Raw genomic sequence first — 18,224 nt, forward strand, 5'->3', positions numbered from 1 at the left:
CACGCTGGTTGCTTGTTAGTCTTCGTATTGAGTTTAAAGTTCTTTTATCAGTTTATAAGACACTACATGGCCTTGCACTACATCACACAAATGCTTTTAATTTATGAGCGAGGAAGGCCCCTCAGATCCTCTGGCTCTTCTCTTTTAGTAGTTCCACAGAGCAGAACAAAAACATTTGGTAATGCTGCTCTCAGCCATTATGCTTCGAGCCGTTCGAACAGCCTGCCAGAGGATCTGAGAGGAGCTCGAAATATTGATACTCTTAAACGTAAACTAAAAACGTATTTATTCATTCTGGCTTTCATGTATTGTCTTAAGATATGTATCATTTAAATTTGTATACTTTATTTATTTTGTTTTAATCAAAGCCTCACATTCTTTTTACTATATTATATATAGATTTGTATTTACATTTTACTGCTGTTCTTATTATTCTTATTCCTATTTTATGTTTTATAAACTTTAAAAATCTAATTTTAGGTGCAATATTTAATTTTATTTCTATTATTATTAGTATTGCTTGTTTTTTATCCTTTATCTTTTATTATTTTAACTACTAATGTTTTTGCCATTGGTGTGCATTAGTCTCTAAACCAGTTTTTATACCATGTTCTTTTTTCAGTCACTTGTCAATCACTTTGAATTGCATTTTGATTTGTTTGAAAGGTACTATGTAAGTAAAGTTTGTTTGATTAATTGATTGATTGTTTGTTTGATTGATTGATTGATTGAAAGTAAGTATGCTACACATAATTAAAACCACTATAAAGTGTGATGAAATTGCAGTAAACGTGACATAAAATGTCAAAACGTTGTCATCAGATAAATGCTGTTGTTATTGTTGTCATTTTATGTGAGTTTTAACCGCTTGTGGCCAGTTTGTTTACTTTGGGTGCCTCCTGTCACTTCCTGGTATGAATTACCCATGATGCCTTGCTGCGCTTATAAAGCCCTTCGTGCCGCTGCAGACCGCAGAGTTCCTGCTGTAAGGCGAAGTGAAGAAGGCAAACGCATCTCTCGCACGAACAGTCGCGCTAGAGACTTTTACTGCATCAAGGTTTCGTCTTAATTTACGGATGGTGAATTTTTCAGTGGAGTTTTTATCCAATAGTAATCGTTTTAGTTGTGAAAAAGGATCTAAAGACCCGTGTTTCCTCGAAACTATCATGCTGAACACCGAGGAAAGGTAAGAGGATGCTAATAACCGTTAAAAAAATAAATAAATAACCGTCGACGGTTTTTCTGGAAGTCAGCTGGTATGTGTGTTTCAGTGCGAGTTAACTTTGAGAGTGTAGCTGTGTTAAAGTAGTTGCAGCCTTCTTCAACTAGCTTGCAAAATTGCCGGAAAACAACTGTGAAAGAAAAAAAGGAGACTGTTTGTACATACAGCACAGCGTTAGATGCTGTGGATGAGTTCAGACAGGAGTTAAGCTAACAGTGATGCAGTAGACACAAATGGATGTTTTTCTCTGTGTGTGTAACGCAACACCAAAAAAAAGAGCCTTAACATGTCACGAGCTATTACTGAATTTAGGTGTGTGTGTGTGTGTGTGTGTGGAGGAGCTGAAAGGCCATTGAAGGTCACACTATAAAGATTTAAGTACCCATTACAACTCATAATGTAGATTTAGGATCTTTTCCAAGTTGTTTCATGTTTTTCAAACACAGTAAGAAACGATGCAACCTACAGTTATGTACATTATGTTCACTATCGATTATTTTTGACTGATTAGTTATCTGTAACATGGCTATGGAGCTCAGGGTAGCGTTTAAACATTGCCTGTATTAAGCAACTGTCTAAAGCTCAAAGATATTACACTTTTATATAATTTACAGACGCTGCAGATCTTTATATACTAGAAACTCCATAAGACATACTTTTTGCTAACTTATCAAAATACTTTCAGCACTAAAGAAATTAATTCAAGGCCCAATGGAGAAAATGCCCTCCTCCCACCTAGTGCAGAAATAATTAGGCGATTAATGTACATGTATGGACAGAAAATCAATTGACGACAATTTTGATAATCTCTTATTTGTTTAAGTCATTTTTCAAGCAAAAATGTCAAACATTTCTTGCTTCCAGCCTCTTAGATGCAAACATTGACTGGTTTTGTTTATGTTTTTATCATATTGGACTGTTTTGGACAGTTTTGAGTTGCTGCGGTAGTGTCGGTGCAGTTATAGCTAATAAATAAAGCTGATGATATGATGCCGAATCGTCTGTCACAGTTGTATTGTCCAGTTTGATGAGTTTATTGGAGCTATAGGAGATTAAATAATCCATATTTGTTCACGATATCTTAAACTTTCTTACCTTCAAGTGTGCAAAACAGGTTAGGAAATTATTTTCAAAATACAAAAAGTGTCAACTAACTGGTGACCTTATTGGTATCAGCCATGAAAAGCACCCAATTATCAGTTATCCTTAAAGATCAATAACGTACATTGCTATTTTATTGTTTGGTACTTCTTTCTTATGTTGAAAGTGAAGTGAAACTAAGATAAACCTAACGTATATATGAGCAATTAAATGGATGATTTGTTGCCCGAGTGATTTGTTTATCTTTGCAAAATCAAAGGTAAAAGCCTTGTTGTTGTCCTCTTTATGATCTGAATGAGCGAGAGAGAACAAGATGTCCATTGACGCTGTGAGCCAGAGCAGTGACTATATTAGCTCTCTGACTGTTATGGCCCTGTCAGCTTAAGGCATCAACTGGCCTACATCAGCCTGGTTGCGTAAGCCCCCCCCCCAAACCTCTGGTTCACTTCTCAAGCATCAATGGAATGTGTTTATGTGTGTGTGTGTGTGTGTGTGTGTGTGTGTGTGTGTGTGTGTGTGTGTGTGTGTGTGTGTGTGTGTGTGTGTGAGGAGTACGGGGGTGCATTGACTCAGAAACAGCTGGATTATCTAACCTGAGCTACCTGAGTGTAAGTAAGTGCCCCTTTGAGTGCCCAGCAAACTGATCTCTTCAGTGTTTGCTGGGAGAGTCTAGGTCAGACAGCTGTAAAATTTTCCATTAAGTAACCAAAACATTAAGTGTGCCAACCAGTTTCAGCTGACATCTGGAGTTGTCAGGTGTTGTCAGCCATTATAGTTGACTGCAGGCGAGGCTGCGATATAAACCTAGTTGCATGCACATACAAGTGAGTAGCTGACGGGCTTGAATTAACACATACCACTGGAGAAAATACCCCAACACTGGCAGAAAACTTGAAGATGTACAGAAGTATCAATTTTAGAGCCAATTTTATTATCATTGTTGTTAGACCAGTACTCTTTGGGGCTGATGCGATAGGAAGTAAAAATTTCCGATAACGATATGTCGGCCGATACACACACTTTTTGCAATGATCCCTCAAATGTCAATATCAAACACTCGTGGCAAAGATGATAACCGGCCAAGTGATAGATAGGTCGGGATCTAAGTGTTTGGCTCATAAAATGTCAGATAATAGTTAAAATCCCCATTTCCCAAAGCCAAGGGTGATATAGAAATCAATCATTTTTGGCACTTTCAAAGTGAAACATGGTCATAACTTCTAAAATATTTTTTAAAACATCGTCAATCTCATATTTTTGGGGAGTTTGACTGTTGTCGAAACAAAAGAAGACATTTAAAGACATCACCTTCGACTCTGAGTCATTTTCACTTTCTGAAGTTTTATTGACCAAACGATTAATGAGTCCTCAAGTTTCCTGGGGAGGTTACCGGAGAAATGATTATGGGTGATACTTCTGGTGCTCACCGGAGCTAGCATAAGTAACAAGTAGCATAATAACTCACCGTTAGCATTTTCAAGGCTTTAGAAGCATTAGCTAAGTCTGCTTAGCATTAATAATGTTAGTAGTATTCAAACTGAAGAAGCGTCTTGGATGAGAGGTGAAATGTCTCTAAGAAAACAAGTCCAGTTGCCTACGATACAGCACTTACAGTTCTAAGAATGAGGATTAGCGTCTTGTTACCACGGAAAATGCCGCTTCTGATGAAGTGACGGGACGCACCGGATGTTGCACCCATGCTTTGCCCGAGGTATCATGGGGGCTAAAATAAGGTGGATTAATCAAGAAAATTATTGGTTGCCAAGTAATTAGTTGCTGCCCTACCAATGCTATTTAGTTTAATAGCATATAAGGCTGAAGAAACCAGGAAATATTCAAACCTGAGAAGTAGAAACTTATAATATTTAAACATTAGTCAAACCAAATCAGTTGTATTAATATAGTCCAAAATCAATCATCATCTGCTGATTAAACGGCATCTTTGGCAAGTTCTGGTTTCATCCGCTTAAATGCAGATTGGCACTTAATATGGTGCAACACCCACGCCACCACAGATAATTTATTGCCAGACACACACATTCTTTGCTCTGACATGAACGTGGTTCCCGCTAAAGCTTATGTTTTCATAACAAGCAACAGACATGAAGGCTCAAGTGTTGTGTCAATATGATGGTAAATTATATGTTTCATTATGTCACTTGGCTATCTGTACTGTCATACTTACTGTTCCTGTACTGACAAAGCTACTGCTGACTTAAACTATGCAGGTGTTACAGCCAGCTGTGTTTTTGTTGGGTGTCTGTGATGTTTTTCAAAATTGCCATGTAACCTTTTAGGGCTGCCTGTTTTCATAAGGCTGTATTCCTTTCTTACATCTTAACAAATCTGTTGTAGCTACTGTGTTTTCACAGTCAGACATGCAGAGTTTTGTGATGCCTGTTTACTTGGATTTTCAGTCAAAAGACTTGATTTACAGCAGCCTGTTTAGCCATGGTGACTGTCCCTGTTCATTATCAGTGTGGCTCCAAGAACGTTAGTGTTGGTCTGTCCACCACTTTGGTCCAGACTGGAATATCTCAACAACTATTAGGACTGCCATGAAATTGTGTACAGATATTCAATGTCATGAGCCCCAACGGTTTTGGTGATCACATTTTTTTTTCTCTTGCACCACTATGGAGTGGGCATTTGTGGTTTATATGGTATGTCTAGACATTTATGACATTGGTTGTCATTTAGAGCTGCCACAATTAATAGATTTTGAGGTTTCTTAACTCCTCTGTGACAGAACTCTGAATATCTTTTGGGTTGTGGACGAAACAATACATTTTAGGATGTCATCTTGGACTTTGTGGAAACACTGACTTTTTTTCACCATTTTCTGACATTTCTTACAAGACCAAACAACTTATTGATTAATCAACAATAAAAGTGATCGTTAGCTGTAGCCCTAATTTGATTGGTTTCACACTTTGGTTTATGACTTGTGATAATTATACCTGCTATACTAGCGACGTTCCTGTCCTTAGCCATTGGTGTTTAGCGCTAATTAACAAATGTTAGCCTGCTATCAAGCAAAGCTAAGATGGTGAATAGGCAATGCTAACATTTAGCTAAGCTAAGTTTGGCTCAACTTTTAGTCTTGTGTTTACATTAATGCATCAAATCCACTGAATGTCGTTTTAATAGAGTGACTGACCTGACATTTTACAGTTGAAAAAGAAACTCTTTTGTGCTCTCTGGTTGGCAAACTATGTCATGGTGATTTTGTTTTTGTTTCGTCTTTAAATAGATCTTTGGCATTTATCTCTTATCTGTAAACGTGTCCATGAAAGCATCCGTGATAAACTAATCTTGAGGTGATCTTGAGCTAAAATTTTCATAAACATTGCTGAGTCGATCAGTTATTTGCTTTAACCCTTGACTCCTCTGAATATCCTGCACTGTACTTATTCAGACTCATCTGGTTGGTCATTTACTCCACTTTGTCCCCAGGGGTCAGACCGACGGGTTTTGACAGGGTCACATCCATCCACACTCAGGTTTCAGAGCACGTGTCCCTTTCCTGTTTCTGTCTCGACATCTTTTCCGACATGCTGCTCTGCCAAACTTCCGGGGGTCGGAGGAGGTCTGAGGACTCTCCTGTTTACTTTCCTGCATACAGCATCGTGTCTCCAGCCTAAATCATTCTCACCACATGTTTATTTTGGGGGCCAATAATAAGCTTGTTTATGCTGACAGTCTGGGTTTAAGTTGAGTCTTTTTCCATTACTAGCTGGTAATTAAAGTGTGAGAAGTTGGTATGGTGTGTTTCGGTCTTTTTGGAGGACCTACCACAGCACTTCCTGTTTTGGTTGAGTCGTGTGTTTCTTGGCGGTGGGTCAAACTAGAGCAGCAGGCCAGCCCGGGCTGTTCATCCCCTGAAACAATTCACCTGAATCGGTTCTCAAAACAACTCGCAGCTCAGGAAGAGCAAACTGGCAGAGTGAGGACACACACATGCCCTCGGCTGTGCTGGGAGAATTGGACGATGACGCACTTGGCATCTTTTGAGTCTCTCTGCAACACACAGATGATTAAATCCTCACTGGCATACTAATACAGCCCAGGACTGGGTGTGCTTGGCCTTCATGTCGGAGTTTTTTTTTTTTTACCCGTCAAGTTGACCTCCTGTAGCCTATATTCTGTTTTTGGGGTGCCCTAATGACCTATTGCAGGGCTAAAGGTTGCTCCAACTGGAGTGGCATTATGGGGACAGGAGGGTGGGGAGGGCCGCTTAGAGTGTGGCTGAAATGTCAGAGGACGAAAGTGTTGCCTTTCAAAACAAGCTGGCATTTGCATCAAGGACAGGCTCTTCTGTTTATTGCTGAAAGGGAAGATGGAAAAAGAGAAGCAGGTCTTGACATCTTGGCAAGCATGCTGATCTCCTCCTACATTTGTGTCTTACCTGCTGTCCCCGATGCAGTCTGATACAGTCTGTTTCAGTTTTGTTTCTCTGAAATAAATGAAGAGAGTCTTGGCTGTCTAGACTGTTTTAATGTTGTGCTGCCAATGTGCATCTCGGTCCAAACTGCACTGTTTTCAAAGGAAATCCTAGTAGATTCAGTAGATTTTTAAGTTGCACCTGCTGGGTGCTGAGACTGCAGATTTTCATGCATCTGTTTTAGTTATTAAGCATATTTATATGTAGTGTTCATATCGGGATATTTATTCCATTCCATTACTGTATATTAATATTTTGCACACAATCTATGTTGACCTAATAAAATTTGATGTATTGTTACAAACTTCCCAAGAGTTTATTAAAGTTATTACATTAGCTCATCCATGTAAGTAACAATGCTGCTTACGTGTTCATGCATCTGTAACAACAAAGTGTCATGTTATTGTGACACAGACAGGAGCTGTTCTGCTGCATAATGTGTACAATACAAGTACATTTTTGTTAATAATACATTTTAAGAGCAGGATTTTAACTTGAAATTGAGTACTTTTCTAGTGTGGTTGCCACTTTTTAGGGCTGCAACTAACAACTATTGTTATTTTTTAATCTGCAGATTATTTTCTTTATTCTTTATTATTCTGATTATGAAACACTGTCGTCTCTGCATAGTTAAGAAACAAGGAAGTGTTGGTGCAGTTGTTGCTGTAAATGTGAACAGGCCAGGCATAATGAGCTTTGTTTTCCATCACTCACTCTCAGGGTGCGTAGCTATGCAGATCAGGTCGCCCAGGTTACCTATCTGGTCTGCAGGGAAACAAAGGCACAGCTCCTCCTCTCACACAGATACATGTACCTGATGTTTTTCCGTAGCACACGTTCTCATAAACCAATATTCACTCACAAACCAGTTGGACCAGCTAGCAGTTTCAGACATAACAGGGTTTGTCCCTGGGACCAAACAGGGTGGTGGTGTTATTTGCCATGGCCTTGGGCCGCAGCGAACATTTTTTGATGGGCCATTTTCATAACATTTTAAATTCATGCCAATTAACCACAATTTCACATACTTTAGGCTAATCAGTTTATAACAACTCAAAAAGATGCCAAAATGCATCCTTTTACTTAGTATATTGTTTTTTATTTTAAAAAATAAAATATACTAACACACAAAATATATACTAATTTACAGTTAGTGCCAGAAAGGCTTTTTTAAAGCATGATATGGGCATACTGCAGAGGTACACCTACAACAATTAATGTAGAACCACATTTTTTTTTAATTATTATTATTATTATTATTATTATATTTTTGTTACTTGAATGAATGTGAATAAGAAATGTGACTTTAGGGCCGTTTAGACAGTCCTGCAGAATTTCTCAATAAGATCATTGCATTATTTGGATTTATTCATGCATAGCCTTTTTTAAATACACAGGCTTACAGACTCTAAAGGACATAGCATAGCCCACTAGCTTCAGCACCGTAGTATTTGCTTGTGCTGGTCTTACAATGACAGGTGACTCTAAATGTCTGGAATGTCTGTCTAGACTTTGGAAAGTCTACCTGTATTCTAGGACAAATTTCATTAGGCACTAAAGAGGAAATTTGTAAAATGCATCAATATGCATTCAATCAGAATCAGAATCAGAATCAGAATTCCTTTATTTGTCCCGCAAATGGGGAAATTTCTTTGTCACAACAGCCAAAGGACAGTATCACACTTAAACAGTAATAAAAGTAAAAAATAAACAATATAATAAGACATAAGAAATAGAATTTAACTGGTATATACATAATAGTAGGCTAATACCAACGTGTCTGTCAGTGGTCTCATTTTGTAAGCTCAAGCTAATTTTAAACGAACACATAGCCTATAATTAACTAAACGTCAATCTTATCACTTCTGTGTGATACTCCAAATCAACATTGCTTGCCACTTGAGGATCATAATGGCCAAGGAGTTGGTGAAGTACAACCAGGGAAAGTGGCATATATAGCTGCTAGCTTGAAAAGCTACAATAGAGGTTGATATGTGTGGAACTTTTAACCTGGTTATAAGATGATAATGATCGATAAAACGCTACAGCCTGTGAAAAGTTAAGACGAGCCGGTGTAACTGAAAGCATCTGAGCGGGTCAATAATGCGGCGGCTGATGGGGATTGTCCAGGTGTGCCAGATGGCCAGTCCACCACTGCACCTGTTCAAATATCAGTACACTGCTTGACACCGAAAGCTCTTCGGTCTGGAGGAAATTTCTTTGAGGAAAATTAAAGTTTATTTTCTTCCTTGCTCCCATTCTGGGATGTGGACATAGTCAGGCACCGCGAGAGCACCGACAGCACCGCGATGGACAACTGCGGTCATTGCATGTTAAAAAACTGTGATGAAGATGTGGAATGATTATATTGTTAGTTTTTGCAGACATTGACCATTTTAAGTGGTGGCGGCCTGGAAATCGTTGGTGGTGGCCGCCTCCAAAATTAATATGCAGGAAAAACCGTGTATAAGATTGTGTAATGAGTCCTCTTTCAATACAGTCGCAGGACTTTGCAGGGTGTGTCTGCTCAGGCGAGAATTTGACAAAATCTGAATCCCCAGCCTTCATGTCATGTCCTGTCCCCGCTGTAGGCCGGCTGCCATCATGTCTGGTATGAGATGTAACTGAAAGCGACTGAAGATGTGTGTTCCCGAAAGCTTCCCGAGCTATTTGCAGAGGTGTTTACAGATCATGTGCTTGTTTATGATACATGCCTTCCACCGCATGCACAACCCGTCAGGAACTCTTTGATTGCTGTTATAAATCATAGCTTTAATTTTGTCTGCGTGGTAGCGCCGTCATAAACAAAATGGCTGTGATGGATTTTCAGTGGAGGTAATGGACTGAAACTTTTGTCGAAGTAATCTAATAATTTGCAGAGCGTGTCTGCATCACATGCTTGATGGATTTGTTCATTGTTTGAATATTATGTTTTGAATTGTGGTCACAGATGCCGAAATCTATCTCTAAGGTTTGAGGCCTTTTTTTCTTTTGATTATAAACTTGTCTGGTAGATAATTCAGTCTGAGACAGGTTTTCTGATATCCGGTATCTACCATATTTTTACAGAAAAAATAGTGAGGCACACTACCATATTACTCAAAGGAGTAAAGTCAAGCAGGAGGAGTTTGTTCAGTTTGTACCATTATGTTTGAATAGATGTTTGGATCAACTGTTGGAAACCTGCTAATTACAGAAAGGATCCAACACATGAGCAGGCGGTATATTCATGTTAAATCCCTTGGGCTGTCCAGCGGTGGGGCGTGCTGCCACAGGTGCTTTAGATTTGCTAATTACAGGATTGTCCCTTACGAAGTTAAATTGGGACTGTGTGTGTGAGGCAACATGCTGAGGGGGTTTGCATCAGCAGCAGAGCAGGATTAGTCATCATGCATCTCAGTTTTAGTTGTTGTTGCTGTCTGTTTGAGTTAAAGGTACCCAGTGGAGCTTTCTAGTAAACACACAGAAGTTCTGTTTACTTTCAGTGTTTCTCACTAAAATGCGTTGTGTGAATCCCTAACAAGTCAAGTGCATTTCCTTCCCTATTTAAAAAAATTATATATTACCTTGCCTTGTTTGGCACATTGCACTTTGTTGGTTTGTTATCACCAGAAGTGGCTGAAACCAATGGCAGGATGTTGCAACGCCAGCACCAATGCATGTGACTTCTTCTGTGCATGTTCGAGGATCTATTTGTTTAAAGATTTAAAGATTACACAGACACTGCTGTTGGGAGTTAAAAACAACACAGGGCACATGTCCTGATACAGCTGAAACTGAGGTTTTTGGCTTTCGTGTTCAAACATTTTCCTTCATCAACGGTTACATTATCAAATGAAAAGAAAATTAATCTGAACAGGTCACACTGGATGGACTCTTAACTTTGTAATCAGCCAACAACAACAACAGTGACCATATAGTTGACTTTGGCAAGCTTACAGCTGGTAGTTGTGTGTACCAATGAGTGCAGGTCTTCATTCATGCTTGTCACTGTAAACAAGGACCTCAAGAGGCCTGTTTCCTCTATAAAACAGATGTGAGAAAATTTTAATTAGAAATGTGTGAGAGTGTGAGTGTGAGTGTGAGCGTGTATATTAGAGCCAGTACAGGACAGAAGACGATCTGAAACACTAACTGAATCCTCTTTCTCCTTGCAGCTCCTGGTTAGCCGGATCTCGGCTGCCCAGCTCCATCCCTCAGTCTCCAGGGCCTCTGTGGTGCTCCTGATGCCCCTCACCCACAACTGAAGATCCCGGGTGGGCGAGGGACTGTGAGGGATCACTCTCTCGGCGTGCTACTACACAAGGTGATACTCCTTGACTTCACACAACAACACAGAGCTGTAGTTCAAAACCTCCTGGAAACATCTGCATATGTGAACCTATAATACAAATGGCTAAAAGCGGCCTCTAAATGTCACATGCACTGCAGTGATAAAGAGTGAACATAATGACTTAAAATGTGACATATTTTCATTTAAACTCTGACTTCAAACGTTATTTAAAGCGAGCTGGATAAGTCTTTGTCCCAGATTAGTTTTTTAAAGGCTTTTTATGGATTATATAGTTTCAGTGTGGGCATGTTTTGTTCTTATTCAGTGTAATCACTTTAGGTAATAACTGTGTGTAAAGTGCTTCATCCCTCAGGGACCACTCTGACTCAGAGCACTAAACACAGGAACACCTTGCTAATGAGTTGTACCTTCAGTCTGGAAAGTCGCCTTTTTTTAAAGCTTTAAACCTTTTAATCTGTCTCCATCTCCTCATCTGCATCTGCATTGGATTTAATGCACGATTTCATTCTTTCACCTAGTTTCCTCTCAGCGGGCTCAAATTTTATAATGTAAAGAAATTAGTTTATTCACATAGCACTTAAATTAACTTTTTTTTAGGCATTTTCGTAAACACCTACACACAAACTGCTGTGTCCTCTCTGCTGTGTGTGTGCATGTGTGTCAAGTTGTACCCCAGACATGTGACCGACTCGAGGATTAGAGATTTAGGATCAGACAGATCAGTCACAAATGTCATATTACATCCTCATCTGTCCTCCGTGGGCAGAAAACCCTGTGACGTTTGGTCACCACTCTGAACACAGACTCTTGCTTGCATTCTCACAGACTTTTATTTACTGTTAAACATGGAAGTTGTGAAACGCGGTTTAACTTGACTTTCAAGTCTGATTCAGTATCTACATATTATTACTCAATAGTACATCTATGACACTTTCATACAGCGCTGCTTAGCTTACATGGCAACATTAGATCCAATAATTGCAGACATTTGGCAGCAATCCCATGACCCAGATTATTGAATAGCTATAAAAGCTTGAACTGCACAGGGGAGAAAATGATGTACCAAACAAAAAGGCGATGCATATATGTTGTACATCACTGCTTTTGACACAGGACTCGTGCTGAGCTGTCATGTTCTGTCAGCAAAAAATCATATGACTGGCAAACCAAGAAAACCAAAAGCTCAGTGAGTTAATGAAGGTAGAAGCAGTTTGTCTAACTATATCAGCTACAGTACAGGACTGCTTTGTATGACTACAACCACTTCCTCATTTCACTTCAATGCTGCTCTCAGATGCCATAACTAGTGGTGTAGATGGTAAATAAACGGCACTATCTCTGATTTAAATGTCAACACTGAACTGTTTTGAACCAGCTTTCACTTGGTCTTTTAACAGACTAGACAACAAGTCTATTTTAACCAGAAATTACATTTTCATCTATTTTCTGAAGATGTAGAACAGGAAAATGTCTGTTTATTGAGTTGTGATCAGTTTAGAAAAAGAAGAAATACTAAATACTAAGCATTTATAATTGAATCTTTTCTAGTATGTGACTGGCTCAAATATAAATGGTGAAATTATGGGTTGGACCTTTTAAGGTCGTATGGTTAATGTTAGGGCTGCAGGATATGGTAAAATAATCATATTGGGATTATTTTGACAGATATTGCGATTTTACCATTTACTATCAAAAAATTGCAGTTTCTGCCATTTGAATTTTGCACTTATGTTATACATTGTGATTTCTATATTATTTTAATAACATTTTTTAGCCCTACTTAATGCTAAATAAATTAAATTGAACCAATAAACTAAATCATGTTTTTTCTGTATTAATCCAGGATGAGAAGTTAACAGTAACACAGGCTGCTCCAGTGGGTGGGAACCCCTCTTTTCTCCGCTTCCACTACCAGCTGAGTGAGCGCCGCTCGGCCTTCTGGGATACGGCTCTATCAGAAGACAGCCTCTTCCTAGAGATCGCTGCTGGGCCGCTGGCGGAGGGGAGCAAGGAGGGGTAAGAATGTGTTGAGATCCTTTACTTGAAACGCATGAAAAATGACCCTCTACAGGGCACCTTCTTAAATGAATACTCTGGCTTGAGATTGAATTCTCACCCTGGTTAGGTTTGAAGAGTAGCTCTTAATGGTCTGTTTTGCCAAGAAATTGCTAAATATGCTCCCTCCTGGAAGCGATGAGGAGGTGAAGTAAATGTTGGAATCATTGTAACTGCTATAAATCTCACTACAACTGATGTTTTTACTGAGCCACAGTTCTTTAGAGGGATTTTTATGTGGAGTATTTGATGTTATTAAATTCTCTCATTTCACCTTGGCTTTAATGCACGTGTCACAGAAATAAATTGTGGCTTAAGATGAGAGAAACTGTTAGTGTCTGAAATTAACCGTGTTTTATAGAACTACCCCTGTCACGTCCTCTCTAAAAGAGCAATTTAGTGGAAGTCTGCACACTGTATGGGTCTAACTTGTCCATGAGAGGCTGTTTATTTAATTTAGGGCACACACTGATAGCCTTAAAAACATGATAGATACTAATAAGTTTCTGTTTCATCGTCTGTCTTTGTGTTTGGCTGTAATCGATGCCTGGACAGAGTAACCTTGCCTGCTGAGGGCACAGTGCCAGTCGGTTTTGAGCAGCCAGCTTTGCAGCTGCCACTGCATTATTATGTAAAGTTGCAGCGCTTATGTAAAGAGAAAAAAATAAAAAATCTTTGTGTGCGTCATCACCTCTCCCCTCGTTCACTGGCTCTCTCTCTCTCTCTCTCTCTCTGTTCATGTCATCCTCAGGCTAACGGCTCTGCTCGAGTTTGCGGAAGAGAAGCTCAAAGTTAACTATGTGTTCCTGTGGTTCCATAAAAACAGAGAGGATCGATGTAAGTGCTCCTGTTATTTTTAAATACCTTTTTTTTGCTTCTCGCAACCTGTTTTATATTGATTTGAGCATATGAAGCTTTAACTGAGTCAATAGTAAAGATTTTTTACTTGATGTGTGTGTTCATGACTGGTTTAACTAGTTCTGGACACCCGGGGCAAAATAAAGGCTCTCTCGAAAATTTCAGAAACACAACAACACCTTAAGGCCTCACTACTTAACATGTATCTAACTTGTGTATTTGACACAAACTGAAATAGAAAAACGTTTGTGGTTTCAGGGGGAATTGTGCTGTAAATTTTTCTTGTCAAACCGTTTATCCAACTGCAGAGAGGGTTGCCAGATACAGTTGGTAAGCACAGGTTCTGGTATTGGGGTCTGTTTAGACAGTTTTATTTGACAATAATACTATGGAACCTGCATGCAGTTCAGTGCTCCCAGCTGTTGTTATAGCATCCTTTTTTAACTTTATTTAGAAGGTTTATTTATATTTTTTCCATGACAAAAGTACAGAAATCTGAATATTTCAGTAATGATGACATGTAAGTGTCCCAAGTGTGATAACTCCGAACACGCCCTCCTCTAGGTGACCACCATCAGGGTTGTCAATTACATTACAAAAGTGGAATAACGATAATATATAGTATATTGATCCAAATATAATACTAAAAAGAGGGTAGCCCTGATAGTTCACTTGGTAGAGCATGCAAACCATGTACAGAGGCCTCAACAGTGGAATCTGTTCAATTCCAGACTCGGCCAAAAGCCTTGAAGCTTGAGCTTTGGAGAGAGCCAGACTGGCCGTTTCCCCCTGTGTTAAGTCTTTATGCTAAGCTAGGCTAATTACTCTCTGACTGCAGCGCAGACATGAGATTTTATGTTGATCTCACTCTTGGAAAGATGATGAATAAGTGTATATGCAAACTGTTGAACTCTTCCTTTTTTAGGAACTTAATATTGTGCTATTGTAGTGCTAATTCCCCAACAGAATTTTAATTATTTAAATGGAGAGTACTAATTAACATTCAGTGAACCTTCATTGACTTCACTGATAAATGATCCCACCAGGCCCTTCTTCTTCCTAACCCAAAACTGAACATGGGCACTCCATGTAGGGCTGGTAACTCGGCTGGACACGGGAACTGTCACATGTAGGCAGTAGTAGCATCATAAAATGCAGTATTTAACTGCACTACAGCTGTTAGTATAGACTAATATTTCAGCATCGCTTGTAATTCGTTATCCATGTTGATTTAAGCGCTAGTAGTCGAGGCTGGTGTCTGCTGCTGTTTTCTTTCAGAAAAGGACATGTTAGGGGCGGTCATCTTGAGTCATCGTTTCTGCCTGTCCACATTACAACGCACATTATTTCAAACTAAACAGATGTCAGCAGCGTTTCCAAAAGTCTCAGTATCAGGACTTGGAGTAGTGTAGGCTCACTACTCGTATGTGTATGCGTTTTTAAAACAAAAATGATGTGGATGTAGCTTGAGACTTGACATGACACCACCTCTGACTGTGTCCTTGTTTCCTCCCCAGTGTCCATCATCAAGACGTTCCACTACATGGGCTTTGAGATGGTGAAGCCAGGTAACCCCATGGTACCGGCCCGGTCTGATCTGGCCTTCATGGTTTACTCTCTTGACAACAGCAGCTCAGACGAGGAGTGACTGTTACACCATCTCCTGACACCTCTCTCACCCACCCGTACTCCCCTCCTTCCCTTCCCTACATCCCCCACGCCTTCTACCCATCTTCTTCCTCAAGAAATCGACTCTCGCTCTGACACAGAACCTTCCTCCCTCTCTGAAATCCTTCATCGCTGACTGGGAGGTGTCACTTTTTTATGGACTTGTGATTAAAGGGGAGCGGTAGGATTTCCATGTGATGCAGACTCCCCCTCCTCCCCCCTTTCCCTTCCCCGAGGATAACTACAGGGAGCGGCATAGCTTGAACTAATACATCACATGCATCGTGGGATTTTAAAAAAAAAAGAAATTGTCTGCTTAGTGGTTCCTCTGTTGGCCACATTGTTTGTGCTGCCATCAACAAGACAAACAACTGTTTGACCTTCAGGAGAAGGTGGTGTTTTACATTAAAATTCAGCATATCTCCTCTGACAGCTTCAACTTTTGCAAGGAAAGAGACTTTGGTCTGTCTTTGTGTGCTGTATACAATGCAAGTGGTATTTGTAAGGCTAAAAAATAAAGAGGGAATTATGGGTTTGGTATGGTCTATAAAATGTTGATTTGCTTTTTGATTTTCGATGGGTAAAAGCCTGATGTGTTGCTTTTAACATTAAAGCACATGTAAACATTTCTTTACACTTCTTCCTGATATATGTTAAGGCATCATTCCAGCACATCACACGTTTGTTTGTTTTTTTGCTCTTATCCACCCAAAACAATCACCTCACAAATGTGTAAACCCTGTTAGTCTGTGTGGACGTGTCAAGGTTAAGAAGCAGCCTGTATGTTGAATGTCGCAACAGGGCGGCTGCCAGCTCAATGAGACATGCACCTTCTCTCCTCCACCCTCTCTCTGCAGTAATCAAACTGTCAAGCTGACGGTGTGAGTTACTGATGGGCTGGAGAGGACGGTGGCCTCACTGTTGTTTCACGTTGCACGTCACACAGAAAGAAACGCTTAAAGTTGTTTTTGTTTTGTTTTTTCAGAGATCATAAGCTGAATAATTGAGAGATGGTTTTAAAAGAAGCTCCCCTTCACTGTTACTTTGCATTAAAATGTACACACGATGATTAAATCTAGCGGAGCTTCAGCCCCAGTTTGTGCTCCTCATGTACTGGTGTTGAATTCAAGTCAAGCTAAGCATCTGTTTAAACTGGCGATTGTAATAAAAACAAAGGTTTATTAACAACTTTTATCTTCGTTCTGAAGTTGTTCAATAAAATGCTCAACTTTATATCCAAGTTGCCTGAAAAGACATGCTTGTTCTCTAAAACTAAGAACAATGTTGACAAATATAACTGATAACATCACTTTTAAATTCTGGCTTCCATCGTTATCTAGATCAGGAAAAAGAAGTTCAAATTGGAAACATTCAGCCGCAAACAGGATATTTTTCCATCCAGATGGTTCTGGAGATGCTTTCAAAACAGTGAGTTTTGTTAAACCTGTGACTTGAATAATGGTAATACATGGGAGGTAGAAACTGTGAGTAGTGAAGCTTCGTTCAGCCCCGTAGAGTCATCAGTGTCACCATCCCAAACCAGTTGAACGCTCGATTGAAACGAGGCTTTTTGTGCCTAAAGAGGAGAGTGCAATGTTAATATTTTTTACTCATGAGTCTTATTGAGGAATGTGCCCATTTCAGATTCAGACCCATGCTATGTAAGGAGCACTTCAGGTGATTATGCAATTAGATTAAAAACGCAGGAGGAATCCTGTGCAGGTTTTTTTTTTTTTTTTTTTTTTTTTTTTGGTTTTGTGGTTCTTAGTACTTTGAACAAAACGCCAAAGAATCCATTCTGTCTGTAAACATGCTGTTGATTCAAATCATCTTGCTTTCCAAATTTAAACCTGGTATGTAAAGCAATATTAACCTACATTCCCCATGCCAGCCATACTACCTGTAACACCTCAGAGAGACGTGATAGTAGTCTGTTCCATGTTGGTGTTGGGATGGGGTGGGCGCCTTTTTTCTTCTGCATGTGTTCAGATCATATGAGTCTTCGTTGCTACTGATTGAGCCCTGACTATAAGCTGTTAGGAAATGTCAATATATAAATTTTTTCAGAGGTATATTTTTATGTATGTATATTTCTCAAATGTTTACTGTGATAGTTTAGGGATCTATTTTTTGTTCTCGGTGATTAGTTAGCAAGCATTCGATGACAATCCACACTTGTATACTCTGGAAATTTTTGTCTTGGGGGTAAAACAATAAAACTTGTTATCTAAATGGATGTTTTATGCTTTTTTCCCTCTTAATGGTTTTGGTTTCAGGTTGTGTATGAATCTGTGTAGCTGTCACATGTTTTCTTGCCATGGGGCTCAATTAAACCTGACCCCAAAAGTTAGTTTGGTGTTTTACAAGCAACTGTCAGTGTTGAACTACAGAAAACATGCAGAGAGAACAACACAGGAAGAAAGGCAAGCTATAAAACTGAGAAACATATGGGACTTTTTTAAATAACTACAGCTATACAAGCAGAACAACATGGTTGCCAAATTAAGGTTGATAAAACATGTGAAAAAGTCAAAATAGAGCAGTGATGAAGAGGCTGATTTGAGGAAATGAAAGTGTGTCTT

At 39.4% G+C, this 18,224-nt stretch overlaps 1 protein-coding gene across 1 annotated transcript; it reads left to right on the top strand.

The window, feature by feature from the left end:
- The first annotated feature begins 976 nt into the window (after nucleotides 1-976).
- On the top strand, nucleotides 977-17,878 carry oaz2a (ornithine decarboxylase antizyme 2a). The gene is given in 6 exon segments (XM_084365208.1): nucleotides 977-1,186; nucleotides 10,925-10,991; nucleotides 10,993-11,073; nucleotides 12,905-13,077; nucleotides 13,868-13,953; nucleotides 15,492-17,878. Coding segments are annotated over 6 exon segments (648 nt in total). The 5' UTR covers nucleotides 977-1,076; the 3' UTR covers nucleotides 15,623-17,878.
- The last annotated feature ends 346 nt before the right edge of the window (nucleotides 17,879-18,224 follow it).

This window comes from Pagrus pagrus, assembly GCF_965226575.1.
Source record: "Pagrus pagrus genome assembly, chromosome: 10".
Classification (NCBI taxonomy): domain Eukaryota; kingdom Metazoa; phylum Chordata; class Actinopteri; order Spariformes; family Sparidae; genus Pagrus; species Pagrus pagrus.